The sequence below is a fragment of the Mirounga angustirostris genome, unplaced genomic scaffold (assembly GCF_029215605.1).
Source record: "Mirounga angustirostris isolate CCGP_5_RB_7025 unplaced genomic scaffold, mMirAng1.0.hap1 SCAF_1, whole genome shotgun sequence".
Taxonomy (NCBI): Eukaryota; Metazoa; Chordata; class Mammalia; order Carnivora; family Phocidae; genus Mirounga; species Mirounga angustirostris.
Window position 1 is genome coordinate 126,809,352 of NW_026991709.1, and position 26,286 is coordinate 126,835,637.

Consider the following 26,286-nt stretch of genomic DNA (forward strand, 5'->3'; position numbering starts at 1 on the left):
TTGAAAGAGATCAGGGGACTTTATTATTTTTAAAGATTTATTTACTTATTTTTAGAGAGAGAGAGCATACCTGCGTGCAAGTGAGCAGGGGGAGGGGCAGAGGGAGAGGGAGATAAGCAGACTCCCCACTGAGTGAGAAGCATGACGCGGGGCTCCATCCCAGAACCCTGAGATCACGACCTGAGCCAAAATCAAGAGTTGGACGCTTAGCCAACTGAGCCACCCGGGTGCCCCCAGAAGGGACTTTAAAAGGGAGAGAATTCCTGAGATACTGTGATAGTGGGAAAGTTCCTTAATCTCAGGAGACAACCTGAAGACTTAATATACATCTCCTGGAGTTTAAAGAATGTAATGGCCTGATGTCTGATTCCCTCCTGATGAAAATCTAAAGGGTAAGAGAAAGGATGACTAGCTACTTTGATGGAGAATTGGCCTGCATTCCCAGAATTCTTCAGAGCAAAGACTGTGTTGTGTTTCCTACTGTGGTAGATGTTGTGATGACCAAAAGACTTGTTCCTCCGGCCACTGGAAGTGATGCCAGCAAGCAGCCCTCAACCATCAGTCCCCATGGGGGTTGTTTTGGCTGAAGAGAGTTAGCTGATGTCTTGCTGGTAAGAGGGTATAAAGCCCCAGCCCTGCACCCCAATTTAGGACAACTGTGCAGCATCATCCCAGCTTCAGAACTCTCTGAAGATTGGCTGAGGCCTCCATTGAGACTGCAGCAAAGCTCAACTTCTGCTGCTATGCAAACGTGCTTCTTTTCCTTTCCATAGGTGTTGATGCCAAGGGTACTCCCTAATAAACATCTTGCATGGTTATCTCCATCTCAGAGTCTGCTTCCCAGGAAACCTGACCTGTAACACCTGTGGATCAGATGTGGGCCTCACGGGCAAGTGAACCAGTGGATTATCTTGAATCTGAACAAACATCAGCAGAGAGGATGCTTAATGTATCACTGGATTCCTTACAGCTGGTGAGGGAGGGAGCAACAGCCTGAATAGAGCCACACTGGTGTGGGTCAAGGGAAATGAAGATTGCAAGTTTTCAGTTATGACGGGGAGAAGGGTCTTTGAAGAACTTACAAAAGTACCTATGAGAGAAAAGGCCAACTTTAGCAGTTTACCAAGTCCAAAGAGCACCAACATCCAGTTCACAGGAGTGTCAATCAAATAAAGCCTTTCCTGTCCTCTCTCCCAGGCCTCCAAACCTGGAGAGGCTAGAAGCCCAAGTTAGGTGCAGGTCCAAGAACACAAGACAGGGTAAGAGAAAAGATGTCAACACCACTCCTCTGACTTTAAAGTCTAAAACACTTTCCCCATCTTTTAAATGTTTTCTTATTACGTAAAGCCGACCGTTGCCCCAAATAACTGTAATACTCTTTCCCTTTATTTGGTGAGATGTCCCACAGTTCCCCGATGTGTGGCCTCCAGAGTCCACTGCTACAAGAAGTCAAAAAAACCTCACCTTGTCTAAAGATTGTCCCTCGTGGTCTCAGGCTGTAAAGTCTAAAAGCTTTTTCTTATCTTGCTGGTCATTCCAACTACTTGCATACTGAGAGATACGTAGTGAGAGGCACACAGCAGCAGCTCAACACGTTTCTCAGATTTCCCAACTGCCGTCAGAGAAGAGCGCTGGGTCCGGGGCGGCAGCGGGACAGAAACAGCGGCCGCGAAGGTGAAGCAACCCGGGACCCAGGCCAGCGCTCACTCTGAGGAACGCGCCCGTCAGGGGGCCTCGGGCTGGGTAGAACCGGCTGAGAGAGGCCGTGGGCACTGTCGCCCGTGGCCCCGGACTTAATGCAGTAGTGGTCTCGCACGTGCGGCCGCCCCTCTACTCGCTCTGTCCCGCCCCGCCCCACCCGTCGCGCCCGCCCTGCGCTCCGCCCCACCACCCCGTCGTATTGCACCCGCAGTACTGCTCTGCCCCGCCCCGCTCCGTCCATCCTGCCCCGCCCTCCTTGCTCTCTGTCCCGCCCCGCCCTGCTGTCCCGCCCCCTCCATCCTGCCCCGCCTACCTTGCGCTCTGTCCCGCCCCGTCCTGCTGCCCCTCATCCATCCCGCCCCGCCCTGCTGTCCCGCCCCTCCATCCTGCCCCGCCTACCTTGCGCTCTGTCCCGCCCCGCCCTGCTGCCCCTCATCCATCCGCCCCACCCTCCTTGCTCTGTGTCCCGCCCCTTCCTGCTGCCCCGCCCCACAGTCGCGCCCGCCCTGCGCCCCGCCCCACCCGTCGCGCCCGCCCTGCGCTCCGCCCCACCACCCCGTCGTACTGCACCCGCAGTACTGCTCTGCCCCGCCCCGCTCCGTCCATCCCGCCCCGCCCTCCTTGCTCTCTGTCCCGCCCCGCCCTGCTGTCCCGCCCCCTCCATCCTGCCCCGCCTACCTTGAGCTCTGTCCCGCCCCGTCCCGCTGCCCCTCACCCATCCGCCCCACCCTCCTTGCTCTGTGTCCCGCCCCTTCCTGCTGCCCCGCCCCACAGTCGCGCCCGCCCTGCGCCCCGCCCCATCCGTCCCGCCCCGCCCCGTCTCGTTTGCCGCGTCCCGCCCCCTCCTGGTACCCCGCTGGCTAGTAGGGGCGGCCACAGGCGTAATGGGGACCGCCTCGTCGCTCGTGAGCCCCGCGGGCGGGGAGGTGATCGAGGACACTTATGGGGCGGGCGGCGGCGAGGCCTGCGAGATCCCGGTAGAGGTGAAGCCCAAGGCCCGCCTGCTGCGCAGCTCGTTCCGCCGTGGCGCGGCAGCAGCGGCGGCGGGGGCAGGGCCCGGGTCGCTGCCCCGCGGGGCGGGTGGCGGCGGGCTGCTGGGGGCTAGCTTTAAGTCTACCGGCTCGTCCGTGCCCGAGCTGGAGTACGCGGCGGCTGAGTACGAGCGGCTGAAGAAGGAATACGAGATCTTCCGGGTCAGCAAGAATCAGGAGTTGCTGTCCATGGGCCGCCGCGAGGCCAAGCTGGACACGGAGAACAAGCGCCTGCGGGCCGAGCTGCAGGTAACGCCGCGCTCGGGTGCGCGCCTGGGGCAGCCGGGACGTGGAGGAGCTGAGAGTCGGGAAGGCCGGTGCACGCCCGGGCGCTGCCAGGCTGGACTCTGGACGCCTGACTCTGCCCTTCGTCCATCCTGTCCCCTCTGCAAACCAAGTAGTTTTGAAAGTTGAGTAGAAACCGCTCTGCATTTTAATTTGAGGGGACATGTTTCTTGGGGGTCTAAACTGATTCCTTAACTAACCCCGCCCCTCTTCTATTTCTGGTTCGTTCATTCACACACCGCGAAGCAATTAGCCTGAAAGTGTCCTGAAGCAGCAAATGCCAATCAGCAGGGGACTCCAGGGAAGTAGGTCAGCCCAGAGCACACGGACACACAAAAGACTATGGTGACATCTGTCGAAGCAACTCATCAAACTTTCCCTAGGAGTTTTTAACTCCACTCCCCGCCTCCCCCCTTAAATTTTACATACCTCTCAGTTTCTTTGCGTGAAGCTTTTGAGTTTTAATGATCTTGAAGTGAATTTTTATGAAATGATTTTCACCATTTTAACTGCTGTGATTGAAAACGTTCCCTAGGTGTAGTCAAATTACCTTAATCCATTTGATTAATTTACTCAAAAAACAATTATTGCGTGGGCTCCCTGTAGTAGATGTATTTTGACTATCAAAATAGTATATAAAGCAAAAGGTTCCTTTTCTATGACCACAGTTGTAAGACTCTGTGCCATCAGTTTGGGGACTCTCTGAGGGTTGTGATTTTACTGTTTTGTTTTTTTAAACTGTGGAAGAGACACCCCAGGTGTTCCTGGGTTCATCACAGTTAAAATGAATAAATACCTCAGACTGATTTTTCTGATAGGAAGAGCCTTCTTCCTTCTAGACTAGGCATTCTAGTCACCCCTCCCCCACTAGCTGTTGTATTATTAGACTGTAATCTGGGAAGAACTCCTTATCAGCAGTCTACCTTTTGTCTTACCAGTTTTCTTACTGGGCAGTCTTGATGCCCTTGCATGTGAAAAATGGACCTGATGCATTTCAGATACCTGATTTCATGCTCCCAAGCCATTGTCCAGTGGACACTGCACATTATAGGGATAGGAAAAAGGGCTGGATCAACCAGGGCAGAGTGCAGTAAGAGCTGACAAATGTCACAGTCTCAGGTTCCTCCTGTTACCTTATGGAGTAGTTTTGAAAGTTAAATAGAAACCACTCTGCATTTTAATTTGAGGGGACATACTCTCTTGGGGCCTAAACTGATTTCTTAACTAACCTGCCCCTTTTCTTATGTAGCCCTTTTGATTCCTTTCTCACATATCTAGGCATTAAAAAACTCTTCTGTATTTATTTAACCCATTCATTCAGTCAGACATTTACTGGAGGCCTTCAATGTATCTGGCACCAAGAGGGCTCTGGGATAGCAAAATGAAGAAGACATGGAGCCAAGGAGTGCATGGTTATGCAGAATTAATTATCCCTCAAGTTAAGCCTTATAAATTACACTTTCTGTTCTGTTAAAGATAGGAAAACTGAGGCATGGGAAGATTAAGAATTTGGCACAGTATTTCAAAGAAAAAGTATTAATTTCTATTAAAAGTTTAGTGTTGAAGTGTCTTCATTTACTACAGTTCAAGCATATTTGCATTTTTTTTCATTCCATGTTTGAATAAAATGGCAATATGTAGTTCTTGATAACATAAAATAGTAGATTATTACAATTCTGAGATATGTATATAGTATGTAGCTAGGATAATGTGAAATTTGGAAGGAATACTATTTTTGTTAGAAATAACAAGGTCCATTATTTCAGGCCCTTCAAAAAACTTATCAGAAAATACTTCGGGAAAAGGAAAGTGCTTTAGAAGCAAAATACCAAGCAATGGAGAGGGCAGCGACATTTGAACATGACAGAGATAAAGTGAAAAGGCAATTCAAGGTAAATTCCTTACATTTTTACCCCCAAAGTGACATAGAATAAAAACAGCATATTTTAAAAGTTTATATAATGCTGCATAGATAAATAGAAGTGAATGATGTAGGAGCCCTGAAGGTTCTAAGAACCAGAGTAGAGCACTTCTTACATTTTTGAGTTGGACCTGGTAAACTTGAGATCGCTTCAAGGAAGAAGTTTAAAAAAGTGAATATTGCAATAGGAAAGTATTTCCATATGGGGGGAAAGGCATTTGGAAATATTTGGGGATATTTTGTATGGGAAGGCATTATTGGCATCTAGTGGGAGGGGGACAAATTTGCTAAATATCAGCAGTGCACAAGACAGCCCCACACCACAGACAGGGCTCCTGCCAGAATTCCAGCGGGTTCCAGTTAAAAAAAGATCAGGACCAAATGAATATTGGTTTTATGAATGAAAGATTTTTCTATTGAGTTGATGACACAACCTTTTGATTGTGGAAAAGGTTTCAAAATTGATATTTGTCTTTTAAAGATTTTTAGGGAGACCAAAGAAAATGAAATCCAGGATTTACTGAGGGCTAAGCGAGAGTTGGAGAGCAAACTTCAGAGGCTCCAGGCTCAGGGCATCCAAATATTTGATCCTGGAGAGTCTGATTCAGATGACAACTGTACAGATGGTACTGGTAAATTTACTTCCTATGTATAATATTTTGAGCCTTCAGTATAGGTGTAATGATATCGTAGAGCCAACTTTGAATCCTTTTATAAGTTACAAGTGGTTGCTCTTACAAATAGAGTTGCACTTTCTCCCTCTCTCTCAGCTGTTACAACAGCAATTTTCCGTAAAGTCCACGACATTGTTAGGTGCCAGGTTTCCTTCTGTCTTAATTGCTCTGCCAAACTCACCCCACAGCTTTTCTCTTTCTGGTGTAGGACAGCTCCTCCAGGTCTCACCATGACATCTACATTTTAGCCAAGGGAAGAGGAAAGGGAATCCTTTCCTCTCCTTGAAAGCACACTCTGAAAGGTATACAGATTACTCCTCAAACCCCATTGGCCAGAACTACAAGCAGGAAGACTAGAAAGTGTAAACATTAGTAGGAGAGTCATGTATCCACCTAAAGTTTGAAATTCTGTTACTAAAGGTAGAAGGGGAGGATGGGTATTGGAGGGACAGTTCATAGTCTCTGTCACCTTATTTTTCCACATAATGATCTATTCTTTGCAACTATCCATTAGAATATCTACATGATATTCCTCTGAGTGGCTTCCATTGCAGTTTTGTAAGCTACTCAGAAAGTTTTTATTTTATAATTAAACATATAAAATACGTTTTTTTCTACAAATAAAGAAAAGCCTGGAGTCCTAGAATGAAAGGGGCTCCCGTGTTCCAAGAAAATATTAATAAACTGTGATTGATACTGAAAAATGAAAAAGATTCTATTGTAAATGCAGTGTAAAAATGCAGTCTCTCATTTATAGGAAACTGCATTTTATTCTTTTTTTTTTTTTTGAGAGAGAGAGCATGCTAGCAGGGGTTGGGGGGAGCTATGGGCAGAGGAGAGAGAGAATCTTAAGCAGGCTCCATGCTCAGCATGGAGCCCAACTCAGGGCTCGATCTCATGACCCTGAGATCTTGATCTGAGCCGAAATCAAGAGTCCAGTGCTTAACAGACTGAGCCACCCAGGTACCCCATGCATTTTATCTTACAAACTGATTTTGAAGTAAAATACGGCAACTGATAATTGCCTCTTAATTTGCATTTTAGAACCACTGGAGTCTGACCAGCATCCAAGGATTTTTATTACCAACTTTTGAGGGGAAAAAAAATGAAGTAATTCTTACTGGATTTGAGTGGCTAAGAGGATGCTCTTATGCCCCCACATTCATCTTAGTGGTTATTTCAGTGTTGACATATGTTAAAATGTACAGTGTTTCCAAACTATTATATTGTAATTGCCTTGGCCAGTTAAAATTAATATTTCCTCCTAGGTCTTTCTTCATATTTTGATTTAAACCTGAAGAGAGAATGCTTGAGGGAACATCACTCATTTCACATTCAAAGACCTACAAATAATAATCTTATTTTTGCCAGAGATTGAGCCCATTACTAGTGTACTCCTATTTAGTCAAGGATGCATGTAGATATTCTGGCAAATGTAATTTATTTAAAAAAAATATCAAAGATCACCTGGGTGGCTCTGTCGGTTAAGCATCTGACTATTGATTTCAGCTCAGGTCATGATCTCAGTGTCCTGGGATCAAGCTCCACGTAAGGTTCCATGCTCAGCAGGGAGTCTGCTTCTCTCTCCCCCCCCGCCCCGCCCCCCACTTTAAGTGCTCTCTCTCTCTCTCTTTCAAATAAATAATAAATCTTTTAAAAAAATCAAGATGTTCATAAGTACCTGTTGATTCAGACATTAATTTTGTTACTCTGGGAGGTTAAAGAAGATGTACTTTTTGCATTCTTAGCTTATATCCTAATGAATTACCAATCTTAATTACAGGTGTGTTGGTAATGGTCTTCCTTTGAAATTCTCTCCTTCCAATTTTACACTGACACCTAAACCATAATGTTAGAAATGTTTAAAATTTTTGTATGGGGATATTTTTAACTGCTTCTGTTGTTACAGTTCCTTTGATTGTTATATAATTTATTTCTTTTCGTCTTTCTCTTTTTAATCCCCTCTTTGAATTTGAGATGATAACCAGAATTATGTTAACCAGCACCTTAGAACTTGCCAGAAGTTGGTGACAGAGTATTTTCAAAATCATTAAAGATTGAATATTTTCTGTATTTATAATATTGGAGCATTTTTTAAAATTAGAAATCCTGTTTATGCTGGAGTAGAGGGGGTGGGAGGGATGGGGTGGCTGGGTGATGGACATTGGGGAGGGTATGTACTATGGTGAGAGCTGTAAATTGTGTAAGACTGATGAATCACAGATCTGTACCTCTGAAACAAATAATACATTATATGTTAATAAAAAAAATTAAAAAAAATAAAGAGGAAAGGTGGATGTATTAAAAAAAATCCTGTTTAGTATATGTGATAACTTTTTGAACATTCAGTAATTTGGTTTTCATAAGATGAAATCTCTTGCATTTACAGCTGCTGGAACCCAGTGTGAATACTGGACCGGAGGAGCCTTGGGAAGTGAACCTTCCATAGGGAGTATGATCCAGCTTCAGCAGTCCTTCAGGGGCCCTGAGTTTGCCCATAGTTCTATAGATGTGGAAGGACCCTTTGCAAATGTCAACAGAGGTAACACATGCCATTTGCCAATTACCTTGGTAGTGACTGTTCAGGTACTATAATCTTGTGTGTACTGGAAGAAAGACCATCAGCAGGGCAGGAGATTTTTATCCTAGGTGTCTTCCACTGCCAAACCAGCATGTCCTGGTGCTGTCACTGACAAGGGCTCATTAACTTACATCTTTCACATCGGGATCCAGGTGATGCTCCACAGCCAGACTGGCCAGTCAGGTTCTAAAAACTTAGCGTCCGGCCTGAATTCTAGGTGTTACCGTTGATCAGTGACAATCTAATGTAGATTAACTGAAAAGCAGGTCTTGGTCTTTTCCTCCATGTCTTTGATGCTGTTAAAGGTTGGAGAAGGTTGCAGAATGGAATATAAAACCTCACTTATGCAATGTAGTATCCTTAGTCAAAAGAATATTTTCATTATTTTTATATAATTTGGTGTCCAAACAGCTCTAAGGTCTGTTCAGAATTTCAATACCAGGGGCGCCTGGGTGGCTCAGTCGGTTAAGTGGCTGCCTTCGGCTCAGGTCGTGATCCTGGAGTCCTGGGATCCAGCCCCACGTCGGGCTCCCTGCTCAGTGGAGAGCCTGCTTCTCCCTCTCCCTCTGCCTGCTTCTCTGCCTACTTGTGCTCTCTCTCTCTCTCTGAAATAAATAAATAAAATCTTTAAAAAAAAATTTTTTTTCAATACCAGTGCAGATCTGAGTGTTATAAGTAGCTCCACTCTTTTTTCTTAAAACTACAAAATTGTCTATGAGCAAAATGAAAATAATTTTTTAATTATGACTTTTGAATTAGTCAAATATGTCTTAAAATGTTCTTTCTCACTAAATAGCATTACATCTTATGCCATTCTTAAAGTTTCTTTTTGACTTAATATATCTCAAGAATAATAAGTAGGTAAAACTATAGGCCAGCCTGGGAATGTAGGCTCTCCTGAAGTTGCAAACTCATTGAGCAGCTCACGTAACATAGGTTCAAGATACCTGACTGGAATCAGTGGTGCCCCAGCAACAAGGACCACTGGCAACATTGATTGCTTTATTCCCAAGGATAGAATTTGAGGGTAGAGAACTGTTCACCTTCTAATATGTTATTCCAGAAACTGTGTCAGTATTCATGAGTGAGATTGGATTCCATTCTACCTTGCCTGTTGTGTTTTTTCAGACTTTTAAAAAAGTCATCTTGTCAGATGTTTTTCTGGTGATTTTCTTTTTCATGACCTTATGGTAAATTTTACTTTCAGATGACTGGGATATTGCCGTAGCTAGTTTATTACAAGTTACTCCCTTGTTTTCACACTCTCTGTGGAGTAACGCTGTCAGATGTTACCTCATTCATACGGATGAAACCCAGCCAGAAATGGATCTTTTCCTGAAGGTGAGGATGTTTATAAATTCTGATTTAAAAGACAAGTCGGTATTGTGTCCCTTTTATGATACTACTACAACTAAACCAAGTAGCTTACTACCTACCAGATTATATATCTTAAAGAGCAGGAAGGATTTAGAGCTTTTCTTTAGAGAAAATCTTGTTCAGTTGTTATCAGTACATTCAAATTAAGTCCTTGGAATGTTATGCTTTTGAATGCTTTATTACACGTTCTCCACAGTGTTTAAGACACATGTTGATAGTGCCTGCTTTAGTAAATATCTGCCCACTCTAGCATTGAATCTGTTTCAGGCTGTAACATAATTTAACCCTTATCATGGTTTTTAATTTTTCAAGGTGGCCATTGGAATTAACCTCAGGCAGAGGTGGGCGTAGTACATACAGCCTGTGGGCCAGAGCTAAGATTGCTTTTTACCTTTTTAAGTGGTTGGAAAAAAATCCAAAGAAGAAGAATGTTTGTGACATGTGAAAATTATATTAAATTCAAATTTTAGTGTCTATAAATAAAGTTTTATTGGAACACAAGTAGGCTTATTCATTTACATCCTATGGCTGCTTCAAACTACAACGGCAGAGTCAATTGCAGCAGAGACTAAATGGACCCCAAAGACCTCTGCCAAAACATCCAAATTGTTAAGCTGTTACTAATTTGTAAGAATATTTGCCTTCTACAGAAAAAGTTTGCCAACTGCTGTTCTCACTGCATTTGAAATAAATCTGCGTGTCACATGTGATACCCGCTGAATTAACATTCTCCAGGGTATTGAGTAAGGAACTTATTTAGCGTTCCTTTTTTATATTATTCAATTTTGGTAAAAAGATTAACTCTTTTGAAAACCAAAGTTTCTACTCACTAACTGAATATAGGTTATTACCAAACTGCAAACTGATGTTAAGGGAATTCCTCATTTATTGCATAATAATAAGTCATCATTACTTAGTAACCTAATTTGTTATAGACCAACATAGTTTTCATTTATACCTGTTTGCTTTAATGTTAATAAGATATCATGGTGGACAGTTTTTACTATACAGATTCATGGATTTATGTTTTCCACTCTTTGTAACAATAAAGCAGAAATCATTTATTATAATAATAATATTAAATACCAAAGGAAAATAGCCTAACATTTTTCTTCATTGGTTTAGGTTTTATTATGAAATAAATCATTTTCAGAGCTAGGAAACAGCCAAGTTACTAAGCTCTTATTATTTTTGTTTTAAAGGAAACTTGCCTTTTCTTTTAAAGATTTTCTTTAAAATATGATTATAAATATTTTTAAGTTTTAAATAAAAAAATATACAGCATAACCTGTTCTAAAACATGTTTTTTAAGTAGTATGAAGCTGACTTGATCTTTAGTTAAATAAGCTGTGCTTTTATTATGTTTTCATTTCTTTTGTTTTAATTTCTTTTCAGAACTATTCACCTAAACTTAAAAGAATGTGTGAGACAATGGGATATTTTTTCCATGCTATATATTTTCCAGTAGATATTGAAAATCAATACCTTGCTGTAAGAAAATGGGAAATTGAGAAGAGTTCATTAGTTATTTTATTCATTCATTTAACTTTACCAAGGTAAGCTGAAAATTCTGTCACTTATTAGGGGAGTTGTAAATAGAATTGAGATTGCCAAATGAACTTCAAAGATAAGTCGTAATTGCATTCTTATAATCAAAAACAATCCACAAAATTTAATAAATTTTTTTACTTTTCATACTTAAAGAATTAAAATTTTACACTGAGTTGTTTAATAGGTTTCATAAGGTTAACATTATTAAAGTAAAGATCATTTTAATCAGGGGTAGCAAACTATGGCCCTTGGGCCAAATCCAGTCAGCTGTTTTTATAAATAAATTTTATTAGAATATAGCTATATTCATTTATTTATGTATTTCTACAGCTGCTTTCACACTACAACAGCAGAGTTAAGTACTGTAGTTACAACAGAGACTGTGTGTGGCCCAGAGAGCCTAAAATGTTTGCTCACTGGCCCTCACAGAACAAATTGGCAACTCCTGATTTCAATAATCAGCATTCACCTTCATTATTTTCTTTCTTTGAATACAAATTGAGAGCTACTTGAACACTATTATCAATGTTAAATCAAATTTTTAATTCTTTGAGGAGCTTACTACTTAATTCCAGTAAAGTGAGCAATTTTCTTATAATGTGAATATAATTATACCAGTGAGTCTAGTCTGCAAATAAAGATTTTCTTTAACCCACTAGATACATAGTAGATATAAGACAAAATACGTTTAATAAGAGGTTAAGTTTTCTTTCTACATTTGCTGTCTGATTGGCTTTAACCTTTCCAAAGCATTTTTGTCTTTATTGAGGACCAGTTCTGACCTCACCTGTGTACAGAAGTATGTGGAGCCCTAGGCTTTATCAGACACCCTGCAGTGTAATCCATCATTCATCCTTAAGACTGCCCAGTGGCCAGGGAGCCACCTGGTCAATGAACCTAACCCAAAACAACTTTAAGGATTCTTTCCACTTGATTGCCTTTAGTTGGGGTTCTTTTCCTCCCTTACCCCTTTCCTTTTCCTGTTTTTTCTTTTATATTTATTAAGGATATATTCTGTTTTATTTTTTAATATCTGGGTAGTGTTTTATCTCTGGTGGTAATATATGTCATTTGTTGTTTTCCTCATTAATTCTTTAATCCTTGAAACCATCTTGTTTTTTTCTTTTATCTTTTATCCATATTTAGTTAATAAAATATTGTACATTATTATACTTTTAACATTTATTTTTATTTTTCTCATCTTAAATTCCTCTTAATCTTTTACCTGTCATTTCTTTGATATTTAATTACTTTGCTGGGCAGATTTCAGTTTATCTTCTTCAACTAAAATTGTATTTATTTTATATTCTAAAAACTTTATTCTTCTTAAAGAGTAAGAATTTTAATTTCTAGGGGTGCCTTGGTGGTGCAGTCAGTTAAGCATCTGACTCTTGGTTTTGGCTCAGGTCATGATCTCAGGGTCCTGGGATTGAGCCCCGCATAGGGCTCCACACTCAGTATGGAATCTGCTTAAGATTCTTTCTCCCTCTCTCTCTGTCCCTCCTACCTCACTCTCTCTCTCTCTCTCTAAAATAAATAAATTAATTTAAAAAAAAGAGTTTTAATTTCTAAAATTTAATTATTTCTTCATCTCTACTTTGCCTTTATTTTGCTTTAATTTTTCTTATTCCATCTGCTGATTATTTTATTTCCTTAATGTTTATTAGGAGCATGGCAGTAATGGTGGGCTTCACACTGTAAACGGGCTGGTAGAGCTTTTTTTTCTCTCAGGTTGTTCCTTCACCTCTCATGATGATTCCTCCATTCTTCTCAAAAGATGAATCTAGAAACATGTCCCCTGAGCAGTACCCAGTAGTCCTAACAACTTCACTCCCACCAAAGACTGAACAAAATCCCAGATAATCCCAGATTTCATTTGAGCTCCACATGTCAATTCTGTAGGGAGTGATTTTAAAATAGGTACATGTGCCCAAAGAGATGCCCATTCTTTGGTATTCACATGGCCACAAACTTTTCTCCCAAAGCAATACAAAAGAACCGTTAAAATCCAAAAATTATATAGAACATAGAATGATTTTTTTTTTAAAGATTATATTTATTTATTTGAGAGAGAGAGAATGAGAGACAGAGCATGAGAGGGAGGAGGGTCAGAGGGAGAAGCAGACTCCCTGCTGAGCAGGGAGGCCGATATGGGACTTGATCCCGGGACTCCAGGATCATGACCTGAGCCGAAGGCAGTCGCTTAACCAACTGAGCCACCCAGGGGCCCGAACATAGAATGATTTTAACAAGGGAAAAAATCTATGGTTTGGATTGATTGGATTGGCACAGAGCTATATAATTGAATATTACTCTGTCTTATATTGGGGCTGTACTCGAACATATTATGTAAATTCTGAATCATGTAATAGCTCTCCTTTGCATATACACACCAATTTGCCTCTCTAGACAAACTTCATTTAATGCTTTTTAGAAAGGGGAATTGGTTCCAATTTTCCTTGCAGTGTAGAAAACACTGGTAGATACTTCCAAGATTATTCTAGAATTTAAATTATACTGAAAACTGTCGTTATGGTACCCTATAGCAAAATTAGAATTTTTTTTAAAGATTTTATTTATTTTTTATTTATTTGAGAGAGAGAGAGAACACAAGCAGGAGGGAGGGACAGAGAGAGAGGGAGAAGCAGGCTCCCCACTGAGCAGGGAGTCCGACGTGGGGCTCGATCCCAAGACCCTGAGATCATGACCTGAGCCGAAAGCAGAGGCTTAACTGACTGAGCCACCCAGGTGCCCCCAAAATTATAATTATTTTTCACCCTGTACCCCAGTTAAGATTTTACTAGCTATCTGACCTCCCCCATCTGCCTCTGGATCTCTCTCATACTGTATCTTGGGTATAAAGATTCAGGTCATTTAGGTCATTTATTGGATGAGAAAGTCTAAAAGACTAGAGAAGAGAAAAATCTTGAAGCATTGGGGTTAATAATGTTTGTATTTTAATTTGGAAATTATATATTTGTAAGTGGAATTAGGTTTCCATTTATTTGTAGTCTTATGAGACTGGTCCATTATTTTGAGCCATGTTTACAGTATTTTTGAGGGTTTTCTTGTTGCTAGATTAAAAAAATTAAAGTTCCTAATGCTTTAAAATTCAACTTAAGGGGCGCCTGGGTGGCTCAGTTGTTAAGCGTCTGCCTTCGGCTCAGATCATGATCCCAGGGTCCTGGGATCGAGCCCCTCATCGGGCTCCCTGCTCCGCGGGAAGCCTGCTTCTCCCTCTCCCACTCCCCCTGCTTGTGTTCCCACTCTCGCTGTCTCTCTCTCTGTCAAATAAATAAATAAAATCTTTAAAAAATAAAGTAAAATAAAAATAAAATTCAATTTAATGCAGAATTTATTGTACCTGTTCTCACTGTCTGCCAATAAACGCATTATTTTTTATGACTAAGCTGGAAAAGAGCTATAAAAACATCCATTTTTGGAAAGCTGCACTTGTTCTGTCCCTGGGCTGCTTCCTGGCCCCTTGTCATTGCTGTAAAGTCCCATTATTGACACTTAGGTTGACTGACTACTTGCTGCCATAGCTCAGTGTAACACAAGAAATACTGATTTCCAATCTAGCTTGTTATTGGAAGACTGTGAAGAAGCTTTTCTGAAAAACCCTGAAGGCAAACCACGATTAATTTATCATCGCTTGGAAGATGGGAAAGTCAGTTCCGACTCCGTCCAGCAATTGATTGATCAAGTTTCTAACCTGAACAAGACCAACAAAGCCAAGGTAAAATTCATAAGGTTATTTTTTTTTAAGAACTTGCTTGGCCAAGGGAAGTGTTAGAACAAAGGCCATGAGGTGGGAGTGAGGAAGGGGAGATTAGTAGGACAGTTAACTGGGAGCCAAGGGTAAAGAACCTTGGAGACCATTTTAGAAACCTTGGTTTTTTTATTTGGAGTGAGATGGTTTTTTTATTTGTAGTTTTTTTTTTTTTTACTTGAGTCACTGGAAGACTTTAAGCAGGAGCAGAAGAAATGCAGTTCTGACAAGAATGTTGTTATGCTGCTGTGTTGAGAATTGATTGGTTTGGAGGTAGGGGAGAAGGGTGGAGTTGGAGAGCTCTTGCAGTCACGAGGTGAGAGATGCTGGTGGCTTGGACCAGGGTGGTGATAGAGGAAGTGATGAGAAACAGGAATCTGGATAAGTTGACAGCAGAGCCAATAGACTTAGTTGTGGACTGTGAGAAAAAGAGAGGACTAAATAGCAGTACCCAGCTACAAAGGATAAGATGTGAGTGGACAAATCAGATTCTTTTCTGTTCCTTTTTTTCCTAAGTACTGAGTTCTTCTGTCTACTGTTGACCAAGGATCAGTGTAAGGAAGAGCCTTTTCATAGTAACCTTTTCTAAGAGCATTGGGAAAAGCAAAACAGTAATGATGAATGTGAGAGATTTGATCAGTCCTGGATGCATGGTGGAATAATTTTTAGAACAGATTGCAGGCTTTGCCTTACTGCACACTGAGATAACTTGAAAATGTTTACTGTTCATGTTAAGAATATAGTTGAGGGGCACCTGGTTGGCTCAGTCAGAAGAGCAAGCACGCAACTCTTGATCTCGGGGTGAGTTCAAGCCCCATGTTGGGTGTAGAGATTACTTAAAAATAAAATCTTAGGGGTGCCTGGGTGGCTCAGTTGGTTGGGCGTCTGCTTTCGGCTCAGATCATGATCCTGGATCGAGCCCCGCATCGGGGTCCCTGCTTAAATGGGAGTCGGCTTCTCCCTCTCCCTCTGCCCCTCCCCTGGCTCCTGGCTTCCCTGGCTCTCTCTCAAATAAATAAACAGAATCTTTAAAAAAATATATTAAAAAGAGAGAATACAGTTGAAAACAACTCAGATTTGTACATTGTTTTTATTTCTCCGTGCTCATGCAAGAAATAATATCAAATGTGAACACAAGCATTTTTTTACATCATTTAGTATTGAAAAGCTTAAGACCAGCATAAACTAAAGAGCCTAACACAAAAAAGTGCATATTTTTTATAATCTCCAGAACCATTTCATTCTTTGCTTTAATTGTTTTAGTATGAGCCTAGTCCATAGGCCCCAAGAGGAAAAACACTGATTCTTCTTTCCGATCTTTATTCTATTTTATTCTTTTAACAATGAATACACTAGGAGGATGAATTTATTTTATAAAAATAGGAGTAAAATAAGATCTGTCTACCATGATTATAAATGTAAATGCAAGATAAACTTCTACTCCAGTTCACTTGATGTGCTTTGTAAAACCATTGTCTTTATCAACTATTAATCTTTTATTAGCAACATACATGTTCTCTATAGGTAGGGCATTCTTTCAGCAAACTCAGAAGACTACTGATTTACACAGCCAAGTACCATTTTGCCTTTTTGTTTTGTAGAATTATAGCTTTACTCTCATAAAAATTGATGTTGATGTATTTTGAAGGTTATATATATTGAATAGCATGGAAGTACGTAAGACAGAATTTGGACACAAAGAAAAAAAGTATACTTTTTGTTTTATTGAGACATTGTACCCATTGTTCACAATAAATCCCTCCTGTTACCTTGAACAGGTTATATAACTTGCTTCAGTTTCCTCTTCTGTGAAATGGAGGTAATATTAATAGTGTCTCCCTCATAGGCTTGTTGTGAGGACAGATGAGCTTATATGTGTAAAGTACTTAGAATGATCCCTGACAACACAAATTCTGTAGAAGTATTTACCCCTTCTTGTTACTATTGTTTTCTTCATGTTGTTGTTGAACTTCTTTTTTTTTCCAGATCATTGATCACTCTGGAGATCCTACAGAAGGAGTATATAAAACTTATATTTATGTGGAAAAGATTATTAAACAGGTAAATATGCATTCTTTATAAGATTTCATTTGAAATACTCTAAGGGGCGCCTGGCTGGCTCATTCGGTAGAGTACGCAATCCTCAATTTTGGTCGTGAGTTCAAGCCCCATGTTGGGCATAGAACATACTTTAAAAAAAAATTCTAAGACTGTTTTCCATAAAGTTGGGTTTTCCAGTAAAAACAACTTCCTTGTTTTTTTGAAAACAATACCTGGGAAGAGTGCCATAGTTTCTGGTGATTGTCTATCCTGTGGTATTATCATAGTATTACTAGTACCATGTTTCTTTATCTGTTATCTGTCTCACAAAGCTATTTGATGCCTCAACACCTGATTAAGTGTAAAATAGATTACAAAAGTGCTAGATAAAAAATATAAGTATTTGAGGGAAAATATTTATCTTATTCAATAGAGTCTCCTCAGGTTTTGTTTGCACCTTGAATTTTTATAAAGTAGAAAAATCCTAGGGACACCTGGGTGGCTCAGTCGGTTAAGCATCTGCCTTCAACTCAGGTCATGATCCCGGGGTCCTGGGATGGAGCCCCATGTTGGGCTCCTTGCTCAGCGGGGTGTCTGCTTCTCCCTCTCCCTCTACTGCTCCCCCTGCTTGTACTCTCTCTGTTGAATAAATAAATAAAATCTTTAGAAAAGCCTTTTCAGGGGCGTCTGGGTGGCTTAGTTGGTTAAGCATCCATTTCGGCTCAGGTCATGATCTCAGGGTTGTGAGATTGAGCCCCACCTGGGGCTCTGTGCTGGGCATGGAGCCTGCTTAAGATTCTCTCTCTCCCTCTCCTCTGCCCTCCTCCCCAACCCACCCCTCCAACCCCGCTCACATGTGCACACGTGCATGCTCTCTCTCTCAAAAAAAAAAAAAAAATCCCTTTCAAATTTATCCACTACATCATTCTTACAGCAGAGAGGGGTAAAATCATACCTCTAAGGGTCCGAGGTCATGGTCATAGACAGTATCTCAGGCTGAAAGTTTCTATGACATCTCAAGTATTATCTTGTAAATTTATGTGAGTTACATATTCTGCTTAATGTTATACTTATGTTTATTTTTAATATAAAAATCATTTTAAATTATATATTATCAAAAATGCTAATGATGATAAGAAAAAGACCCCCCCCCACCTTAAAAGTAGAATGGGCACAATAGAAAGATGTACCACATTTAGCCTGCAGTTTCCTATACCTGCTGATATATCGTCTGGGGTGCCAGAGATTCTATTTGAGAAGTTAGGGATTAGATTATCTTTTCTAATTAACTTGTATTACAAGTATGGAGATTTGTTATCAGAGAGAAAGAATGAGCCCCAAAACATGATAAGACTTCTGGCAACACATTTTGTATAGTGTTCTTTAATATAAAAACTGACATCAATTTTGATCTTCTCGATAATCTTATGAATTTTGGGACCCAGGTAAATAAAATTAACTGAGCAGAATAAATGGTAGCAAGTGAAAGTGGACATATTTGCCATCTTTACTGCTTGAAGAGCAACATATTTTCAGTGATATAAAGACTAGATATCATGACACAGATATTTGATATCAAGAAACCCCATCTTAGTAATTAAATTCTTATAAAAATGTAAAGCAGCATATTTCTTAGGCATTAGCACAATCTTTAAAATGATTCACCACCCAGATGTAAGCAAATATATTGTGTAACATTTTTCAGAAAACAGATCCCCAAGAGTCAAATGCCCCTCTATTTTTATCTGACAGTTGTTTTGTTTTGTTTTGTTTTAAATGTAAGCACTGCCCAGTGTAGGGCTTGAAACCATGACCCCAAGATCAAGGGTCATATGCTCTACTGACTAAGCTAGCCAGGTTTCCCAATTGCACCTCTAATTTTATTAAAAGCTTTTTTTTTTATTAAGAATTTGGTTTTTGTGTATGTTTGTCATTTTAATATTTCTTTATTTCTAGTGGTTTTTTATAGTTATAAATTTATTCTTTTAGGTACTATACAAAGGCCATAGGTTTGGACCTGCCCTCCTCAGTAGGTGAAACCCACCGTATACCTGTGTGCTCACACTGCTACAAGGTGTTAACATTCTTTATTCATTGTTGTGTGCTTGCTTTTGGTGTTCAGGACATCCTGGGCTCTGAGAACACAGACCCGGAGACTAAGGATTTGGGCAGTGAAGATTCTGTTCCAGAAGATGATGATTTTGGTGATGTTCTGTGGGACATACATGATGAACAAGAGCAAATGGAAACTTTTCAACAGGCTACAAATTCAGCCCATGAGTTGGGATTTGAAAAAGTAAGCATTTGGAGTTATTGTTCCAACAAACATCAGTCACCACTTAAAGCTCTATCATGATTGTGTTTTTACCTAAATACAGTCCAGGTTAAACCAGATTACCTCAGTACTTATTAGGGAGTTGGCAAAGTTATCTTGATCCCAGGACCCCAAGATCATGACCTGAGCCGAAGGCAGACATTTAACCAACTGAGCCACCCAGGTGCTCTAAGAACGAATGTTTTAAGGAATATTATCATAGCTATCAGTAACAGCAGTATTTCCATAGAAATTTTATAATTTAGGCTGTCTATGTTTATGTCCTGGTTCTACCATTCGCTAACTCTGGATTTTGATCATTACTTAGCTCTGAACTTTGACTTCCTTGTCTGTAAAATGAGATATTTAAAGATGCTGATGAATTGACCAGCCTATTGCATTAACTACTATGGTATTTTCTTTATGTTTGACATTTTGATTCCTCCAAGCATTGGAATAATAGATAGCCTTATGATTTTTATCAAGTTTCCTAGCTACCCTAATCTTGGTTTGGTGAACTGCAGATGGTAAAGAACATGTGGTTCATAAATCCTAATCTTAACTAAAAATGTTTGATGTTCCTAAATATAGTTGAATCTCACTTACCTTTCATATGATACAAAGTTAAGCACATGTCTCAACATGGATAATCGCACCATGAGGACAAACACTAATGTACTTATTAACCCGGACTGAGAATGTTGTAAAACCCGAGGGAGATCTCAAGTTTTGTCTCTCATCCATTAATTGACAGCAATACTATGTGTAGAAGAAATTGGGGCTCATTCTTAGGTTACTACTTTGGGCACGTTTAACCAGCCATAAAAAGAAGCAATCATGATGTTGACTAAAAGTAGATTTCATTTTCTCTATTGATTTCAGAGGGTAGTCAGAGTTGGCTCTAGAATTCTCAGAGGCATGTGCTTCCTCACAATTTAAATTCATTTTTGTTTCTAGTATTACCAACGCCTTAACGATCTAGTGGCAGCGCCAGCACCAATTCCACCCCTTCTTGTATCTGGAGGACCAGGTTCTGGAAAGTCCCTTCTCTTATCAAAGTGGTATGATGCAGTGCAATTAAATTGTTGTTACCATTGTCATCATTTGAATTACTTACCTCATTCGACAAAATGTATTATTGCCTGTCTGCCTTCCTGCATGGCCTGTACTAAACACTGAAAAAGCAAAAAGGTATAAAATAATAGAGTCATGCCCTGAAGTGTATACAATTTGGATGTTAGAGAGGATCTAGGATGAGAAAGGAATAGGAAATAGGAGCATTTTGATTGTGTACAGTAGTTACGTAGGTCAGAGCTAGGCACGTGCTATGTAAAGGAGTGGTCAGTATGGAATGGAATTAGGTGAACTAGATATCCAGGGGATGTGCCTGTGTTTTCAATTACTAGCTTCATCTGAAAAGTTTTGTTGAGATTTTTAATATTTGAAAGAAGGCAAAGACAGACTGTTTAGAGTGAGATAAGTCATAAAGAACATCAAAGTAAAGGATGACCTGTATTATGAATGCAAAGTCATTCTTCAGATTAGGGACTAAGGTTTATAGAAGTCGATAAACTCTTTTTTACTTTCATTTTAGTTCCTATTATTTAAAAACAATCAGAATATTGTCTTTCATAATTATGATTTACATTAAAGAGTTGGCATATGTTGTTTCCTTTTTACTGCCCTTTTATTTAGTGGGAAATAATATTTTTTTGGAAAATAATATTTTTGTACTTAGCAAAGAAACTTTTTTCCCTCTAATATATTTTTAATTAAAGGGTAATGTTCACTTCACTAATACCTTAACCTCAAATGTACACTAACCTCAAATGTACACTATATTGGTTTCCATTAGTTAATTTCAATTTGTAATTAAAATGAATCTATAATTTTTAAAGGTTTATTTAAAAGGATCTAAAAGTGGAATAAAAATGTAAATTTCCCATGTTTATTCAAAAGTGATTGACCACGTGATTGCTGACAGTTGGATAGCATTTGATGTTTAATGCATTGTGAATCCTTTTTTTTTTTTTTTTTTGATAATAAATGAGCTTCATCAGTCTTATACAAGGTCTTTTTCTTTCAGGATTCAGTTACAACAGAAGAATTCCCCTAACACGCTAATTCTTTCTCATTTTGTGGGAAGGCCCATGTCAACCAGCTCCGAGTCCTCCTTGATTATTAAACGACTAACTCTAAAGGTATAAGATGCCATGTTTTGGAATTGTCAGAATTTTTATTTAGAATCAGAAATTGTTGGGGCTGAGTACCCAATAATTTTCAATTTTCAATATTACCCATTTGTTTTAGACTTGTATAACGTTAAAAATAAAACTTGATGCAGTTGGGTCCTCTTGGTTACTCAGTTTTGGTTTTAAAAGCCGGGATAGAAGTGTTTCCCACCAGCTGTGAGAAAGTGTAACTACTTGAATTCGTATGTGTTCTCACCTTGCAGTTGATGCAGCACTCTTGGTCAGTATCTGCTCTGACATTGGATCCAGCTAAGCTTCTGGAAGAATTTCCACGCTGGCTAGAAAAACTCTCTGCCCGTCATCAAGGCAGCATCATCATCATTATTGATTCTATAGATCAAGTTCAGGTACTGTTTTCACTTTGTAACCTATTGGTACTCTCAGAAAGAAACAGAATTATCAGTAATGGCTATAGCAGGCCTTTAAATATGTTGATGGGAAGAAAATGTTGATGTTGTTCCTGCTATTTCTGCTTAATTTCTAGGGAGGAAGAACGTGGATAAAAAATGTACCTTATGCCCTGGTATAGACATTAGTATCTTATTGGGAAAGACCAATTGAATGAACCAGTTAGCAAAAATTGTTCATTTTGACATATTTTTAGGGCCTTAACATTTCCTTAAGTGTCCGTAATTCATATCAGCTATCATAGTATTTTGCCACTTGTTCTTTTAATATCCTGAGATAAATTTATCATCCCAAAACAAGATTGTATCCTTAATAATAATGAGAAACTTAATGAGAATTTCATTTTACTTGGGGAGCTATTATCGGGTTGTTTTGAAATATTTTGAATTAATAGAATGAATTTTGTTTTTGTATTTTTAAGCAAGTTGAAAAACACATGAAATGGCTGATAGATCCACTGCCAGTGAATGTAAGAGTAATTGTTTCTGTGAATGTAGAAACATGCCCTCCAGCGTGGAGGTACGATGCTAACTTTAGTTCTTTCAGATTACATGAAATGTGTTAAGTACAAACAAGGAAAGGTTTTGGATATGTGTTTGTGCTTTCATGTTTTTCATGTAAGTGGCAGGGAGGAGGGGAGAAGTGGATGGATTCAAGAGAAAGTTAAAATCCACAGGCTTTGGTGGGAGGTTAGGCCTGGGATGACATTTACAGGTGAGAAAAATAGGGAGAGGGCTGGGCTATGAGTAATGGACCAGACACCTGTTATCTTGAAATATGTGCTTACTTTGGCAGTCCTCAAAAAAGGAATACAGTGGTTGAATTCTGTAGGGCAGTGTTTCTCAACCTTTTGTCCCCTTAGGAACCTTTTTAGACACTTTCTTCCTAATTACCTCCCTCGCCCCTAGAAATTTTAATACCATCCATATGCCATATATCAGTTTATGTATAGAAACAGATACGTTTACATTTGTATATTTGTGCTTTATACATAAAAAGAGTAAGATTCTTTTTCCCCACCCTGAAACAATTTTCAGTACCCTGTTGAGAATGGATGTAGCAGGATGATTACATTCCAATTGGATTACAAGTAATTTGTGGGCAAATATTACCTTGTACTATTCTTCATAGGTACTAATATGTTTAGTTTTATTCCTAGTATAGAACAAAGAACTAAAAATATTTTACCACCTTACTATCTAATGTATATTACTATTTAAAGTCTTTGGTGGGATTAATTGCTGAAAGTAATGATATACACGTTAGAATGAATCAAACAATAATACCTAGTAAGATTAACAGAGATTAGTTTTGTTGGTTTTATAAAGGCAATATAAAAAAATTAATTCTTGTAATGGATTTTGACTTGTGATTGGGTAGATTACAGCTTTTATTGTTTTATTACAAGAGAATTTCATTTTTTTTTTCTTTGAATGAAAGGTTGTGGCCTACACTTCATCTTGATCCTTTAAATCCAAAAGATGCAAAATCTATTATAATTGCAGAGTGCCACTCTGTGGGCATTAAATTGAGTAAAGAGCAGGTAAGTATTTTTAACTTTGTTGCTCTTTTACTCTCTACAGCTTTCCTATAAAACACCTTATATGAGACTTAAAATTCAATATAGGAACTCTCTATTGTGTTAAGGAAAATTGGAGTTTCCTAATTGTTAAATGCATTGGCTCTTAAACTACTAACAAATATAGAAGAAGCAATAAAAAGCATTTGGGGCTTAAGTTTTACTTTGCTGTATTATACTAAGCAGGAATGCTAAAAGCGAAAGAACATCTGCAGTCCACCGCTGCGTGGCAGTGATGCTACTGATGAGGTGGTGGGAACCGTGTCATTTCTGCCAGGGGTTTTTGTTGATGGCTCTGTAGCAAAGACCGTTTCATTCCAGGGTGGTGTTGTGTTTTTGTGTTTGTTTTGTGTTTTGGCAAACTGGTGCAGGAGAAGAAGCTAGAACGACACTGTCGTTCTGCCACGACCTGCAATGCCCTTTATGTCACCCTTTTCGGCAAAATGATCTCACGGTAAGTGGTGGCGATGTTACATGATCTGCATGTTGTGTTTGCTGCAGACAGCTTCCTCACCTTGTGAAACTGGACGATCATTGCAGCAGTCTCTGTGAGCCACTCACATCAGATTCTCTTGATTCTAACAGTGATACTAACATCCTTGTGGGAATGTGACTCGTGACTGCAGATTGGTGATAGCCCGTGCGCTACAAGAACGTGTTGGCTGTAGTTGTCTCATTGTCATCACGCTAACTGTTTACCTATCGGGGGTTGCCAAAGAAGGCCATCTTTGCCCTTCTTGGGGCCCCATGAGTGCTCCTTGTCACCTGCTTGAGGCCCCTAGCTTTGAGAAAGTGAGGGACAACTGAGGCAAACACATGCTGTTTTGGGGTGTCCTTGAATATTAGTAGGTAGGTAGTAGGAATTTTTAATTGTCTCTGTTTTCAAATCCTGATAAACCTTTCAGCTTAAAATAGATTCTTCAGTTCCGGATACCCTTTAGTCATTTGCCTTTAAATAAGCCCTACAAAGTGTCACTATGTTTCTTCTTCAGTACAGCCTCACCTTACTTTGTCTCTTCACAACCAGAGGCAAAAAAGATGAATATGGTTTTGGTGATCATCACAATGGACAGTTAATCCTACTACAACTCATATTCTAGACACTGAATCTAGTACTCTTGGCTCTTAATTCCACATTCTCATCTTGAGCACCAGATTTGAAATGAAAACATCTTCTAAAATTTTGAATTGCCTATGATATTCCCACTGTCCTCCTCCACTGTCTCCAGTTTGGGCAGTGCGTCTGGCCTCTGGGAGCATCAGAAGCTGGCCTGAGTGCAGTTCAAGAGCAGGAGTCCCTTTCCACACATTCCATAGTATTTATTGAATTTAGCTATTTTAAGAGCATCGACACAAAATAAGCAAACCTATTAGAATCTCTAAAAGTGAGAAAGAGAGTTTTATTCAAGCCCAAGTTAGGACAGCTGCCCGGGAAACACAATCTTCACGGGGAAGATGGTGCTCTGGAGAATGGACAGGTCTTACAGGGCTATATACCCTTTTTTACATTTTGTGAAAGCTTGAAAGATTATATAGTTAGGAATCCTGTGTTTTAACATCAAAAAATGCAGGGGGTAGGAGCATTGGTCCATATCTTAAGGACAAGAGAGTTTTACTTTAGGCCACTCATTTACAAGGCAGATGTACAATGTGTGCTTGGTGGGCCATAAATCAGGCTTTTGGTTTAAACAAAATTTATGTATAGTCATGCTGATTTAGAAAGAAATCTGAAATGGTTTCCCATATATATTAGGCCTTTAGAAAGTTTATTAGGCCTATAGAGAGGGACTGTAGACCTTTTGTTTGTTTTTTCTTCTCTATGTATCTTCATATTTTAAAAAGAAACTATTGGTAAATATTGTGTAATATTTTAAAACAAACCACCCTATTTACTGATTTTCTTTAGCCTGATGTCTCCTAAATCCTGGCTCTAAACAAATTTAACTTGCATGGCTAACTAATAACACTTATTTATAATTATTTTCCTGCTTCCTGTATGTAGGTAGCGTGTTTCTAGATGATTAGAACCACTTCTTACTCATTCTGTGTTCCCATAATGTGCAGTAATTGCTTGACGCATAGTAAGTTTCCAGCATGTGTTTACTGAGTTGAGCTAAATGGGACACTAAAATAAAACTGATGACTCTAGCAGCCCCATAAAACTGTCATTTTCCTATATCATGTTTTGTTGAATTTCTGTTATCATTTAAAGTATAAAAAATAGAGACCACATTGTTTTTATCTACCCCAAATTTTTCACAGATGTTGGCTGTCTGTAAGAAATTAAATCTATTCTAGGGCGCCTGGGTGGCTCAGTTGGTTAAGCGACTGCCTTCGGCTCAGGTCATGATCCTGGAGTCCCGGGATCGAGTCCCGCATCGGGCTCCCTGCTCGGCAGGGAGTCTGCTTCTCCCTCTGACCCTCCTCCCTCTCATGCTCTCTGTCTCTCATTCTCTCTCAAATAAATAAATAAATAAAATCTTTAAAAAAAAAAAAAAAAGAAATTAAATCTATTCTCAATTCCAACAGTGCTGGGAGAGCAGGCAATTTAGATAAAATCCTTCATCAGTGTTTCCAGTGTCAAGATACTATTTCATTATATAGACTTGCTCTGCGATCTATCCAGGAGTCCATGGCAAATGATATGGATAAAGAACTAATGAAACAGGTAAAGGATAATAAACTTATAAAACTCCTAAAATTTTGCATTTGTGTGTGAATTGAAGAAAATAGTAATTATTTTTAAATTTGTACTCAAGTGTGTTTTAAGCATATACAGGAAGGCTAGCTGCTGTAGTGT

General features: G+C 39.5%; 2 protein-coding genes across 28 annotated transcripts in view; one reads left to right on the forward strand and one right to left on the reverse strand.

Annotated features, from left to right (window-relative positions):
- The window catches only part of TMEM108 (transmembrane protein 108), a 695,879-nt gene extending 694,008 nt beyond the window's left edge, over window positions 1-1,871 (reverse strand). For 13 of the 23 annotated variants that reach the window (XM_064587715.1, XM_045903770.3, XM_045903769.3 and 10 more), the window contains exon 1: window positions 1,465-1,870. The gene's annotated coding sequence lies outside the window, so the exon portion shown is untranslated. Of the gene's footprint in view, window positions 1-1,464 lie in introns of all 23 variants that reach the window. The other 10 variants (XM_064587603.1, XM_064587584.1, XM_064587573.1 and 7 more) reach the window with 2 other exon arrangements.
- A 658-nt stretch (window positions 1,872-2,529) lies between these two features.
- Window positions 2,530-26,286, forward strand: part of NPHP3 (nephrocystin 3) — a 61,952-nt gene continuing 38,195 nt past the window's right edge. For 3 of the 5 annotated variants that reach the window (XM_064587780.1, XM_064587789.1, XM_064587792.1), the window contains exons 1-16: window positions 2,530-2,981; window positions 4,784-4,909; window positions 5,420-5,570; window positions 8,002-8,154; window positions 9,401-9,534; window positions 10,966-11,126; window positions 14,704-14,860; window positions 16,880-16,954; window positions 19,056-19,229; window positions 20,205-20,308; window positions 21,334-21,448; window positions 21,703-21,846; window positions 22,329-22,426; window positions 23,348-23,450; window positions 23,858-23,940; window positions 26,016-26,154. In XM_064587780.1, coding sequence (XP_064443850.1) covers window positions 2,586-2,981; window positions 4,784-4,909; window positions 5,420-5,570; window positions 8,002-8,154; window positions 9,401-9,534; window positions 10,966-11,126; window positions 14,704-14,860; window positions 16,880-16,954; window positions 19,056-19,229; window positions 20,205-20,308; window positions 21,334-21,448; window positions 21,703-21,846; window positions 22,329-22,426; window positions 23,348-23,450; window positions 23,858-23,940; window positions 26,016-26,154 — 2,313 coding nt within the window. In that variant the 5' untranslated portion in view covers window positions 2,530-2,585. The remainder of the gene's footprint in view (window positions 2,982-4,783; window positions 4,910-5,419; window positions 5,571-8,001; window positions 8,155-9,400; window positions 9,535-10,965; window positions 11,127-14,703; window positions 14,861-16,879; window positions 16,955-19,055; window positions 19,230-20,204; window positions 20,309-21,333; window positions 21,449-21,702; window positions 21,847-22,328; window positions 22,427-23,347; window positions 23,451-23,857; window positions 23,941-26,015; window positions 26,155-26,286) is intronic. The other 2 variants (XM_064587786.1, XM_064587788.1) reach the window with 2 other exon arrangements.